This window comes from Pogona vitticeps, chromosome 4 (genome assembly GCF_051106095.1).
Source record: "Pogona vitticeps strain Pit_001003342236 chromosome 4, PviZW2.1, whole genome shotgun sequence".
Taxonomy (NCBI): domain Eukaryota; kingdom Metazoa; phylum Chordata; class Lepidosauria; order Squamata; family Agamidae; genus Pogona; species Pogona vitticeps.
Window position 1 is genome coordinate 169132989 of NC_135786.1, and position 14226 is coordinate 169147214.

Here is a 14226-nt window from a genome sequence, read left to right on the forward strand (position 1 = left end):
TAGTGATTCTACAGATGCCATGTTAAACAGTAAAATGTTGTTTCACTGTTTTACAGCTGTGACTCTTTCAGAAGCTGTTCCCTCTGTTAAAACCTCCTTGGCAGATAGGGCAAATACCGTACCCTGTGGGACTGGACAATTGTGCTGCTCGTTTATTCCAGCACATGGAAATGTGGTAGAATCATTGATCTACTGTCTCTTCCTTTTGAACCAAAGTTCCTTGCAAGCAGCTTGCTAAATTCTTAAGCCCGAAATTGTCCTTGTGCCAACACTTCCCCATGTGTTGAAAGCAGAAAGAGACTGAAAGATATATGGCCCAGAAAAAAAAAATGAGTTCCTGGTGTATTTATTTAAGATGATACAATTCAACATGCAAACCTGGCACAATTTGCACTACAGGGGAAAAATACATCAGGAGACTTTGCAGAGGTGTCAAAGACAATTCCCTTCGGTATGGTACAGACAAATGTCAAATATTTGGTCAGCTAATCTCACAGTATTGTAGAGAGAGAAAGAAATACACATTAATACAGGTGTTGGGTGCTTTTGTCTGTTACAGACATCTAATAAAATGTGACTCATGAAAAAGGTATTCCTGTCAAAAGGAAAACCACAAGTAAACCACTCCAGCTCAGCAGTACACAACAATGACATTCCACTATCAAGTCACAACAAGGTTAGCATTTGTTTGGGTAAATCGTCAACCAAGTATGAAGTGGTATGTGTGCATGTACACACACGAGAATACGTTTATGCACATAGATGCTGGCATTGCAGTGAGAGCATATTTAGCAGGATAATATTCAGAAATATTGGCTGGATATTTCTGAATTGGTTGTACCATACATTAACTAATACCATACATTAACTAATGCAGGCTCTGTGGAATGAAGTACTTTATTTTTACAGGTTATATTCTGTATGAAAACAAGGCTACACACCAGTCCTTTCTTCTAGAAGATGTGCATGTTTACAGTCTTATTTATATTTTGGTGGTACGTCTGAGGAAACTTGCACAAACTTGTATTGCAGGCATAGATATACTGTACCACTCCCTGACTATGGAACTAATCTCTTGCTCCACAGTGTATGGGTTAACCTCTGAGTTTACTCAATGGTGAGGAAAATACACTTAGCATTTCATGGCACTTACAGACACTTCCATTTGTTCTCTGCCACGGTTGTGCTGTGACATTTGAAACAGATGCCAGGACTGACCCTATGCATGAGTTGAAAAATAGATCATACACATGCATTGCATTTGTACCAGCTAAATCATCCTAGCTTCCCACAAATGACCTTGGCAACACATGACTGTACATGGTTCTATGGGTAGTGAAGATAACTGTTAAACTTGATTACTGCTACAGTCCTATGGCCACTTCCCCGGGGGCAAGCCCTGCTGAACTAAACTGGACTTAATGTATTCTCAAAGGCTTTCACAGCCAGGATCTGATGGTTGTTGTGGGTTTTTCGGGCTCTTTGGCTGTGTTCTGAAGTAAACTAAACTGGACTTACTTCCCAACAGGCATGTATTATGTCTGTGCTATAAGTGTATAGTGTATGTAAATACCAACCACTACTACAAAAACTACTACAAAAAAACGGGACGTGGTGGCGCTGTGTGTTAAACCGCAGAAGCCTGTGCTGCAGGGTCAGAAGACCAAGCAGTCGCAAGATCGAATCCACGTGATGGACTGAGCGCCCGTCACTTGTCCCAGCTCCCGCCAACCTAGCGGTTTGAAAGCATGCAAATGCAAGTAGATTAATAGGGACCACCTCGGTGGGAAGGTAACAGCGTTCCGTGTCTAAGTCGCACTGGCCATGTGACCACGGAAGATTGTCTTCGGACAAACGCTGGCTCTATGGCTTGGAAACGGGGATGAGCACCGCCCCCTAGAGTCGAACACGACTGGACAAAAAATTGTCAAGGGGAACCTTTACCTCTATTACAACAGCACAACATAAGGCAGAGCTTACATAAGGTGCCACTCATCCTTAAAAAGCAAGATCTCAGGACTCAGCTCATAGAAGTTATTTCTAAGAGGTCTGAGCAACCAAATTCAGACCCAGCAATAAATCATGCTCTACTGTTAAGAATATCAATGAGCACGATCCCCAGCCTCGCGTGCAAGGGGATGAGACAGATGAGATAGAAAGCTTCCATTTTCGGTTCTAAATCACACTTTCCCATTTTATTCATGTGGAGTGAGGAGGGCAGAACCAAAAACCTTAAAATTCCTCACCTTTCATGGAGGGGCAAAGAGAATAGAGGACAATCCTTCTTCACAAACAGAATCAGAGGATTATAAAATCATAATCATGTGCTATTCTGACTTATGACATCCCTTTCCCAGGGTTTTCTATGTACAGAACACGCAGAAGTGGTTGACCCTTCCTTTCTTCTGGGAGCGCCCCGGGACTGTGCAGCTTGCCTGAGGCCACACAAGCTTGCTCTAGCTGCGGGAGGCACAGTGGGGAACTGAACTCCCAACCGCTGGCTCCACAGCCAGATACTTAAACCAGTTAGCTATCCAGGCAGCTTTTGACGATTATAGCTGCAGCTATTATTGAAGCTTGGAAAAGGTAATCTTTGAACTATAACTTCCAGAATTCCCCAGCTGACCACCCTGGATGGAGAAGAGGCATTCTGGAATTGTAGTTGAAGGTGTCATAACTTCCCCAACACTCTGGCTACTATGTTACAACTCTATAAACTATGTGAAACAGAAAACTATAGTTACTCACTTCTATTATCCTGCTGAGCAATTCTGTGTAAAAAAAAGAGAAAGAAACAACAACCCTTAAACAAAACCTAAGGAGAGGTTATTGAAATATTTCAGCTTCTCTTTTGCTTCATGTAATTATTTGCCTCACAAGTATTTTCCATCATAGATGGAAGTCTAGGTAACTTATTCCATTTTGCTGGAAGCGGCATGATTCACATGGCTATTAATCTGCTTGTATCAATACTTCCTTTATGAACTGCTGGTTCTGTTGTAAACATTTTCTACATGCTAAAACTTGGCACACGGGATTAAAGGCTACCTGATTACAAACAGAGGAGAGCCTTCAACATGCACAAATCCACCCATATACAAGGCTTTCAATGTGGGCCTTTGTGCAAAAACAGCACCCAGATGTTTGGGATTAATCCAGAATCAGAGTTGGAATGCCAGGCGCGCAAAGGGATCCAAAGAATATTACAGCTCCAAACAACTGAACGTCAGTGACTTCTGCAGCTTCTCAAGGTCAGATTAGTTGACCATGCAGCAAGTGTCCCTCCTAAAGAAATCAAAAGTCACTGTAGTGAAGACACTTCCATATAAATGGTTGGCTTTCTGGTCCTGGATTTTTAAGGAGTGGGGAAGAGTGCTATAAAAATGGCCATCCTAGAAACATTCCATTCTGAATGGTAATTAATGTGGATTGTTAGAGATACTGCTGGGAATTTGCATGAAAAAAAATCAAAAACCATTTTCTCTTGTGAAACTAATGATGTGCTCTGGAGACAGCATTTACTAGCTTTCCATATCTGTTCCCTATCTCATCTCCCAGGTTTTATGGGCAAATTAAGTGCTCTATTCATTTAAATTGTAGCATACATTTAAGGGTTTTTTTTAAAAAAAATAATCTATATCTTTATATCCAAGTTGTATCCTTTTAGGATAGTTTATTAGAGTTTAGTTGACAAGAATGGGCAAATGTGACCACCCAAACTGTCATGAATCTATGTGAAAAACAGCCATTAATTTAGGAATTTTCCAATCACCCTTTTATTTTAAGGATCTTTTTAAATTCAGGAAGAAACACAGGAGGTAATGCAATAGTTTTGGCAAATAAAGCTTATGACAGGGTGGATTTTGGAATCTGTATTATTTACTGGAAACTAACCCAGCCTTTGAAACAGAACAGACACGTAAAATAACTGGCTGGGAGGGGGTCAGATCTATTGTGATAAATAACTATCATTTGGGAATGAGTACTTTGAAGAACAGTATTAATTATGATGTCTCATAACTGCATTTATGGTTCAAGTACCCAAGATCATTTAATGTATTTAAAATGAGAAGTATTTATGGGTTGAAAGAAGCTTGGTCAGGGAGTTTGATTGGTAAGATAACTTAAAGTCACACTTTTACAGTAGCTTCCAGCTGTCCTGGAGCACAGGCTAATGAGATCACATGGAAACATATTGAAAGCCAGGAAACATTTTTTTTACACAAAAGCAAAACAGTGGAAAAATATTATACGTACACATAATACCGGAATTCATTTCACTTTCACTAACACACTGGGGAGTGTTGTGTTCATTTTAACTGAAGGTAATAAAAGAGACAACCCAATTCTCTTCAAAGTGAATGATAAACCCCCACCCTTCAATATTAAATACACATTTGCAAGATACTAGTTTGGGTAAAATTGTATTAACTAATATATATATATATTGGGAGAATACTACAAATATACTTTATAATGCAAGAAAGTCCTGAAAAATATTTCCTGCTTTAAAATTACATTGCTGTCCTGGAAACCATAACAACTCACATTCTTAGAAATGTGAGGTTCAGCAGCTCCCAGGCATCCTCATCCACCAATGGATTCTGCCATGCACAAAGTCTGAAACCGTAATGTCCAAACAGGAATTATAAGGATGCTTCCTCACTTCCTGCCCTGCAGACACTACAATATTATTTATTCCCTGTTTACACTGCCTCACACAGACATACTGTAGAGAGAGCAGGTTACACTTCAGCTCTTGGGGTGCATGCTTAATCTCTCTCTCTCTCTCTCTCTCTCTCTCTCTCTCTCTCTCTCTCTCTATCTATCTATCTATCTATCTATCTGTCTATCTATCTATCTATCTATCTATCTGCTTAATCTATCTATCTATCTATCTATCTATCTATCTATCTATCTATCTATCTATCTATCTATCTATCTATCTATCTATCTATCTATCTGTCTGTCTGTCTGTCTGTCTGTCTGTCTGTCTGTCTGTCTGTCTGTCTGTCTGTCTATTCTTATGCAAGGGGATGTCCACACTCCCCATTTGCCCAGCCATTCACCCAACCAGTCCCTGAGGACTGGCCATGGCTATACATGGGTGGGCAGATCAATATTCTGAATCTGTGCACTCCCAGCCTTCAGTAAATCACAATCAATTCAGTTCAAGAGAGATTCCAATTAGTTCCTTTAGGATGCAATTCTTTGCATGTTTTCTGAAGAACAAGCACACTGAACATAGCAGGACTTACCGCCAGGTAAACATGCATCAGAGAACTGGTCAAGAATTCCACAAATTTGCTTGAAAGGTGAGAAAAAAGCAGGTAGGCTTTCACCACCAACTACAGGAACTCAGTTATAAAGTTACATACTCAATATAAAATACAATCCAACTGTATTTTAGTGTAACACCTCCAACTCGCATGGCAGAGGGGGGGGAGTAGCCATTGTTTATAAATCCATCTTGGAGGTAGCTAGGCGCTCCTCGGTGGTAAAGCCGGGTCTTGAGGCTCTCCACGTGTCGATTGGGGCCAGGGACGGTATTGGGATTTTGCTGGGCTACCGTGCTCCCCGCGACCCAGCCATTTCCCTACCGGAGCTGGCGGACTTTGTCTCCGCGGCACTGTTGGGTTCCCCGAAGCTATTGGTTTTGGGGGACTTTAACGTGCATGCGGGGGCAGAGGTTTCCGGGCCAGCTCTTGAGTTCCTGGAGACCATGGCCTTCTTGAACATGTCCCAACATGTCAACGGCCCCACACACGTGGGTGGTCATACACTAGACCTGGTTTTTTCCACCAATGGGAGCGAGAGTGATCCGATGGTGACTGACCTTGAGTCGGTACCCTTGTCATGGTCGGATCACCACCTAATAAAATGCACCCTCAAAATGGCTCTCCCCCCTCGCAGGGAGCAGGGACCTATTGTTATGGTCCGCCCTCGAAGGCTACTGGATCCGGTTGGATTCCAGGAAGCCATGAGACGGGTTACGGCTGACCTGGCTGGCGCTCCTGTCGAGGCTCTGGTCGACGGCTGGTTCACCGCCGCGACTAGTGCTGTAGACACGATCGCTCCTGAACGCCCTCTCCGCCGCAGAGATCGCCCGGCGCCCTGGTATAACCAGGATCTCCGGACATCGAAGCGGGTCAGGAGACGGCTAGAGCGCAAGTGGAGAAAGGCCCCGACGGATTTCAATTGTACAGCTGTCAAGGTCGCTACTAACCTTTACCTAGCGAAGGTAAAGGCTGCTAGTCGAACATATCTCGCTAACCGGATAAGCGAGGCTGCTAATCAGCAGGCGGAATTATTCCGTATAGTACGCGACCTATCCGGAATTGGCCCGAGTGACGGGCCTCCCCCTAGTTTTTCACCGGACCAATTTGCAGCATTTTTTAAATCAAAAGTGGAGGCCATCCGCCGGGACCTCTCTCCTTTTTTGAATACAGTGAGTCGAGCAGAGATGTCCAGCGCTCCGTCTTGCCCGGTGACCTTTGACTCTTTTCAGCCTGTCACGCCCGATACTGTGGCCAGGGCACTTGACCGCTGTCGTGCCACCACCTCCTCTTTGGACCCTTGCCCGGCCTGGCTAATCAAGGCAGCCAGGCCTTCAACAACGGAATGGGCCACGGTAATAATTAATGGGTCTTTCCTTGAGGGCAGATTTCCATCTGCCCTCAAGGACACACTCATTAGGCCCATTAGAAAGAAACCTAGTTTGGCGGCGGATGAAATTGGCAACTATAGGCCCGTCGCCAATGTTTCCTTCTTAAGCAAGGTAGTCGAGAGGGTGGTGGCCGATCAGCTTCAGGCGCTCCTGGATGAAACAGATGCCCTGGATCCATTCCAGTCGGGCTTCAGGCCGCGCCACGGTACAGAAACGGCATTGGTCGCCCTGTGCGATGACCTATTGAGGGAGGCCGACAGGGGCAAAATGTCTCTGCTGGTCCTCCTCGATATCTCAGCGGCCTTTGATACCATTGACCACGGTATCCTCCTGGGGAGGCTCTCTGAGTTAGGAATAGGAGGCCGGGCTCTGGCCTGGCTCCGTTCCTTCTTGGAGGACCGCCCCCAGAGAGTACAGCTTGGGGAGAATGTCTCGGCCCCGTGGAGTCTCAATTGTGGGGTTCCACAGGGGTCGATCATCTCCCCAATGCTGTTTAATATCTACATGAGGCCGCTGGGTGGGGTCATCAGGGGGTGTGGAGCACAGTGCCATCAGTATGCGGATGACACGCAGCTCTACATCTCCTTTTCACCTACCGCAGGAGATGCCGTTCTGTCCCTCCAGCGCTGCCTGGAGACCGTACTGGAATGGATGCAGGAGAACGGGCTGAGGCTGAACCCGGACAAGACGGAGGTACTAAGGGTGGGCGCCCCCACAACAGGGGATCTGGGAAACTCCCTCACTTTTGGGGGGGTGACCCTGCCCGCCAGGGACGGGGTCCGCAGCTTGGGGATCCATCTAGACCCGGCGCTCACTATGGAATCCCAGGTGGCGTCCGTGGTCCGCACCGCCTTTTTCCACCTTAGGCGGATAGCCCAGCTGCGATCCTACCTTGATGTTGGGGCCCTCACTACCCTGGTGCATGCGCTCGTAATCTCAAGATTAGACCACTGTAATGCGCTCTACGTGGGGCTACCTTTGGGACTGCTGCGGAAACTACAGGTGGTGCAGAATGCGGCGGCCAGATTACTCAGTGGAGTGAGAAGATACCAACATATCTCCCCCACCCTGGCTGCTTTGCATTGGCTGCCCATCCGTTTCCGCATCAACTTCAAAGTGTTGATGCTTGCATATAAAGCCCTAAACGGTTTAGGACCTCGATACTTGGCGGAACGCCTCCTCCCACCAAGATCTACCCGTGTCACTCGTGCGAGCCAGGAGGTGAGACTGAGGAGCCTAATGCCGAGGGAGGCCCGGAAGGAAAAGACTAGAAATCGGGCCTTCTCGGCGGTGGCTCCTCGTCTCTGGAACGACTTACCCCCTGAGATTCGCGCGGCTCCCTCGCTGGGTATTTTTAAGAAACAATTAAAAACTTGGATGTTTAGGCAGGCCTTCCCAACAGATAATTCCTGACGATTTTTCCCTACCCTATAGCTCTCCTATCTTGTTTAATAATTTTTTTTTTCTTTCTTTTTATTTTTGTTAAGTAATATGGTTATATGTATTTTATTGTTCTATTTTTATGTTGTTAGCCGCCTAGAGTGGTCCTCACACGACCAGATAGGCGGGATATAAATAAAATAAATAAATAAATAAATAAATAAATATGAACAGGAATGTCCTTACCCTGGGAAACTACAATGTAACATTCAATGCAGGGGAAGCAACAGAGCAAAAGCAAGAAAGAGGAGGCTAGTGTTATATTGGTGTTGTTGTTGTTATAAACTGTCAAGTCGGAACCAAATTATAACAACCCAAATAAAGATTTCAAGGTAAATGAGGTATTTCAGGAGTGGTTTTGCAAGTTCCACATCCAAAGTGAGTTTCAATGGCTGAGAAGGGATTCAAGCCTAGGCCTGAGTCTTATTCCATCACTCTGTCCACTACACCACACTGGGTATCCCTCACAGGGCTCTTTACAGGCTGAACCAGAATAAATAAGCAATGGGAACACCAGTGGCCCTTGGTTCAAGGATGGGAGGCTCATCTTGCAGTGGCCGAATGAAGTACCTTTCTCCTGATCAAACCTAGGGTTGATGGTGTATGGGAACTACACAGCTGAGCTGAAGTCTTCATCAAAGAGACATGTTTTGAGGAATGATTTGAAGGAGGCAAGAGAGATGGCACAGCAAAGGCTTAGGGGACAGTCTAAAGGACAGTTGTGGAGTAAAAGCAGAGTATTTGTTTTGAGGGAGCAGCAGATCTTTGGGCAGGATAGGATAGAAGTCAACAGCAGAGGTTGACTTGGAAGAACAACAGCCATGGATCACAAGGGCAGCATGAAAAGGAAGCAGGCAGTGTCATGGAGAGTTTTGAAAGTTAAGGCAATGAGCTCGTGTTGGATTCTTTAGAGTACGAAGTAGAAGGATTTAAGGAGGACTGCTATGAGATAAGTACCATGGGAGAGCTGAATGAAGTCACAAGAGTCAAAATGCAGCAGAATAAACTAATAGAAACTGCTCTTATTTTTTTTGTTTGTCTGTTGCACAGAGATTCTAATTCCAAGTAGAAGAGCTACATGGAAAGAGTGGGGCTTTTCCAAGCTCTCTTTATATTTTGTTTTTTCCCCAATGCACAACATCACTCTCTTTCTGAGTCTGGGAAAAGACACAGCTACACCAACAGCTCCAGCCACTGACCGTTAGCTGTTCAGGGTACACAGGAACTATTATATTATTATCTGTTCATACAAGTTGACTTACAAAGTCACATTTTATGTATGTACAGTACATATTTTTGAAAAACCATTTATACCTCATATTTTCTTCTATTGGTTCAAGTTACTTATAACACTTTAGACCTGTTCTTAGGCCCTGGTCACATGAAGGAAATGGTGTCTAGTTATCCCCTAGTTAGTTTGTTGTTAAGCCAAGATCGAGACGTTTCTTCAGACAGCAATGTAAATGCAAAACATTTCCCCATCTCCGGGAGGGTTGTGTTATTTTGTACGTTTGTTGCACCAGTGCATCCCCTGTGTCCATGACCTGCCCTGCTTCTTTTCAGAATCGAAGCCAGGAAGGTGGCAACCATTACTGCCGTGCACACATGATAGATTTATATTTAATTTGTGCCCGATACATCCATACATTGGTAAAATTATGTCATGGGGGGCACCACTATTCCATTACTGGCGAATAATAGTTTTGTTGAGATATATTGAGACGTTGGTATGCCGATGTCACGGGGGGGGGGGGGGCTGATCGCCAGTACTGCCTCACGGATATCCGAAGTCCATTGTTTGTAATGCATTTCTGCAAGAGCTGCCAGTGTAACAGAGGGACACTTTCCTAAACAGAAATCCCTTCCCACTAAATGTTCTCTCTAATTTCCACCCCGACGTGTGTGTTAGTCTGCCCCCCCCCCCGCATGGGGTTCCAATGCAACGGGAACAAAATGGGATGGAAACAATCACTGTGGGTGCACAGAGAAGGAGGAAAGCTGTGCGGATGGGGGGGGGGGGCAGAAGCAAGTGTGCTTATGAAGTCACACACCTTAGAGGGAGACTCATCCTCTAATATAAACCACGTGACCACAATTCAGTACAACAGAGGTATGGAAAGTATTGGAAGAACTAGAAAACATTTCCCTTGTGTGACCAGGGTCTTCGTTTCTTTTAAATTTCTCCAAACCTAAAATAATGTGGCTGTTTTTCACATGACAAAGGAGTAACAGCCCATATTTTGACATGTGGGGAATTTTAAAATACTGGTAGACTCTTCACTTTGAAAAGCAGAATTACCGAGCTGTCTCTGTTATGACAAGATTTTAGATATGAGATTAATTGAGCACAAGAACCTAGAAGAGTTATGATACTATGTGCGTGTTTTAACATGGCCCCAAGGAAAAGGCTACAGTATTAAATACAAAAATAGTGTCTCTGTGTTAAAAATCATAATAAGACAGACTATGTCTCCATTATTGTTAAATAAATTATGTCTGCATAATGGTGAGGATGTCACTCGTAAGGGAAGGGGGATTGCTGGTAATTAAGGAATCCTACTTCAAGCATCAGGAGTTGCCCAACTTGCCAGCAATCAGCCTCATTCCAAGCACATCAAGTGACTCCTGAAATCAAAGCAGAAACTCCTTAACTACCAGCAGTCTTCCTCTCCTAGATAACATTCCAAGGAGCTGCAGATGGCTGATCATGACAATTCTGACTTCAACCCTGGGGGATACCCAACTTGGCTATAGATGTGTTGTAGGCAAGAAGGGCAAATGCTGAGATGGTGGCAGGAAATATTTCATTATTGGCAATTTCTCCCCTTATGCAAATTTAATTTACTCAACAAGGCTTGGGCCATTATATTACTTATCCATCAATCTGCGGCTGAAGAAGATAGGAAGTAAGACCACCTTACCAGCTCTGCTGAAGCACTAGCTCCATCGGCGTCCTCCTCTATTTGAACTGTTGGCATTCTAGCTGGTCATTACAAAGGCCGTGTTTCCCCGAAAATAAGACAGGGTCTTGTACTACTTTTTGCTCCAAAAAACACATTTGGGCTTATTTTCAGGGGATGATTTTCTTTTTTCATGTGCAACAGTATACATTTATTCAAATACAGTCCTGTCATCTTCTTCTGGTTTCTGCACAATGGTGGAGGGCAGGGCTTCACTTAACTGGGGCTTATTTTGGGGGTAGGGCTTATATGACGAGCACCCTGAGAAATCATACTAGGGCTTGTTTTCAGCTTAGGTCTTATTTTCAGGGAAACAGGGTACTACTATAAAACCGGTGCTGGCATTTCCTGTCTTCCCTTGTCTCCTCTTGCCATGCCTTTTTGACATTGTGTCATGTCTTATTTTATTTATTTTGGATTAGGAATGGGGTAAAAATGCTTTAAATAAACAAATAACACTTAAAAAAATAACACTACTGTAACGGTACAGAACACGTTCACTTGTAATTAAGGGTTACCTCCATATTTTCTGTTTTGCAAAAATGTATTGATCAGAGTTTTTAATTAATAAAACTCAAACCACTGCTACTTAAGGGAAAGGGCAAAAGGCAATCCAAGAGCCTACAATTGAAAGCTTGAAACTACCTTTATTTTAGAGTCTGAAAATCAATCAAGACACAACACAGAAGGAAACAGAACTACAATGTTATAGGTCTGATCCAAACAGAAGTCAAGGGAAATGGTGTGCAGCACACAACACAGAAGTAAGCAAAGAAAGGGAAAGCAGATTAGGAAAGCACAGGAACAGCACTTTATAATAGAGCTTCTAAAGAAAATAACACACACAACCCTCACTGTACCTCATGTACGACGGGGACAGCGGCTTTGATTTGGCCCACTGATAAGGGTGCTGTGGCACAGAGAGATACTGATCACAGAAGTTTCCCTTTCTGATGTGTTGAAATCCAGGAAATTCTTCTGGTGACAGGTCAGCTGTTGGAGATACAGTCCCCTGATCATCACCACTTGGTTCAGTCTTCAGCGCCATGGATGGAGTATGATCTATCGCTGTTTTCCTGGACTTCATAGGAATCCCATCATTCATGTCTATTGTGCTGTCCGTGGTGAGGGCATTGATAGCTGCCACAATGGCTGAACTGGTGTACTGGTTCGTATTTCCCAGCCACGTTTCATCCGTCACACTAACCCTTGGGGAATTCTGTGGAGAAGGCGTTGGAGAATGGTGTGGTGAATAGGATGTCTGCCTGCCATTCAAACTGTATTTTCTCTTGTTGCAGGGAGAAGATGGCCTGGAGCCACGAGGACCCAGCCAGTTCTCTTCAGTAATGCTTGTTCTGGGAGAGGCTGAAGGAGAATGTCGGGGAGAACCGAGTAGCGTGCAGGCCACCAAGTTTCGCTGGTACCTCTCTTCAGTCTCAGTGGTCTTAGGCGATACACATGGTGATTGCCAAGGAGATGTCTGAGGTGAAGCATAAGGATAAGAGTAATTGGACTCATAGGAAGAGGCTTCTGAATTACAGCTTCTGGAAGACAAGCTACTTGCTGGACTTAGGCAGGATGGGTCTCTATAGGCCTCAATGTTTGGTAAGTTCAAAGTGGCAGTGGAAGGTGATCTCTTTGCGTTTGCGATGGGTTCCTCAACCTCGGCATCATGGAAGAACTGGTTGTTGTTATGATGCAGTCCCAAGTATGAGGTTATTTCAATTCTAGGGCTTTCTAATGCCGGCACTCCATTTGGCCTAACATTCGGAGGCAGATAATATCCGGCAGTGCTACTGTCAGTATGCCCGCCGTATCCTGAAGGATGATTAGTTGATGGGACAATTGAAATGATGGGATTAGATGTCTGAAGGCCGTGGCATGGAGTTGATAATGAAGAATGTGCCACATTTAGAGGCAAACTTGAATTTATATTTGAAGATGGGTAGTTATAATGTTCTGCAAAAAGATAAAACAAAAGCAAAAAAAGAATGACATGAGATGTTGCACACACACCACTTACCACTAAGAAACTTATACCCCAGTTGTGATCCAGTAAGATATGCTGAAGATCTGCTTGGGTTCAAAGCCAATTTCAGTCATTTACTCAAAGAGGGGGGCTGGGCTTTAGACTCAATGTTTAGTTAGTTCAAAGTGGCAGTGGCAGGTGATCTCCTTGCATTTGGGATGGGCTCCTCAACCTCAGCATCATGGAAGATCTGGGTGTTGTTATGATGCAGTCCCAAGTACGAAGTTATTTCAGTTTGGGAGCTTTCTAAAGCTGGTCCTCCCTTAAATCTGACATTTGAAGGCGGATAGTATCCAGCAATGCTACATTCCCTGTGTAAGTACTATAATGACAAAACCTTTCTAGAATTATTCTGCTTACGGATAAGCAAATGACTCTACACTGAAGGCATTCTTGGATGCCATAGGGACCACCAAAATATAAAACACAAACAATCTATGCTTTTTTTGCATTTCTGGTACAATGCAGCAATTTACACACATCACCAAAAGAGAAATGCACATCTTGAAAATTCACATCTATTCACAGAATTGCTGCTCTGGACATTACACATACAATCATATATTGGACATCACTGGACATCATTTGAAAATCCTCACTAGCCAGTTTCTGTGCACCAGAGGCTGGAAGCCTGTAGCTCTTCTGATGCGGGACTGAAATTCTCATCAGCCATTCTTTAGCTTGGCCTAATGGGATAGGCTGTACAACAAAATTTGGAAAGCCACAGGTTCCATACCTACACATTCAAACTTGCCTAAAACTCCACTATCGTGAATTATGCAAAATGCGTGGGAATCAGTGACCAATGTTTTCAGAAGGAGTAACACAGTAGTATGAGATGGTGCTCTTCTGAAGATTTCTTTTGATGATTAACAAGATCAGTGTGAAGAAATGAAGGTTCCAGTCTTCCCAATAACTTTTCTGAAATGTTATTCCAGGCTCAATATCAGCACAAAGGATCCTCAAGCAACCCAACAGAAAGCAATCCCCCCCCCACAACGATGCAGACAATGTTGATATTGAGGTCCTGAAGCCACCCTTTTAATTGTACCAGTGAAGCACATGATACAAAATTAAAAGGGTGGGCCTCGGTTCTCCAGAAATAATGGATACATTGGTACTCGCACACA

At 44.0% G+C, this 14226-nt stretch overlaps 1 protein-coding gene and 1 long non-coding RNA gene across 5 annotated transcripts in view; one reads left to right on the forward strand and one right to left on the reverse strand.

Moving 5' to 3' along the window:
• LOC144589239 (uncharacterized) overlaps positions 1–14226 on the forward strand; it is a 701357-nt gene that overhangs the window by 625312 nt on the left and 61819 nt on the right. The window lies entirely within an intron of this gene.
• The window catches only part of NFATC1 (nuclear factor of activated T cells 1), a 169770-nt gene that overhangs the window by 130833 nt on the left and 24711 nt on the right, over positions 1–14226 (reverse strand). For all 4 annotated transcript variants that reach the window (XR_013545252.1, XM_072998722.2, XM_020781625.3 and 1 more), the window contains exon 2: positions 11928–13026. Coding sequence is in view for 3 of the 4 variants with exons in the window: in XM_072998722.2 (XP_072854823.2) it covers positions 11928–13026 (1099 nt within the window). In the remaining variant the exon portion in view is untranslated. The remainder of the gene's footprint in view (positions 1–11927; positions 13027–14226) is intronic.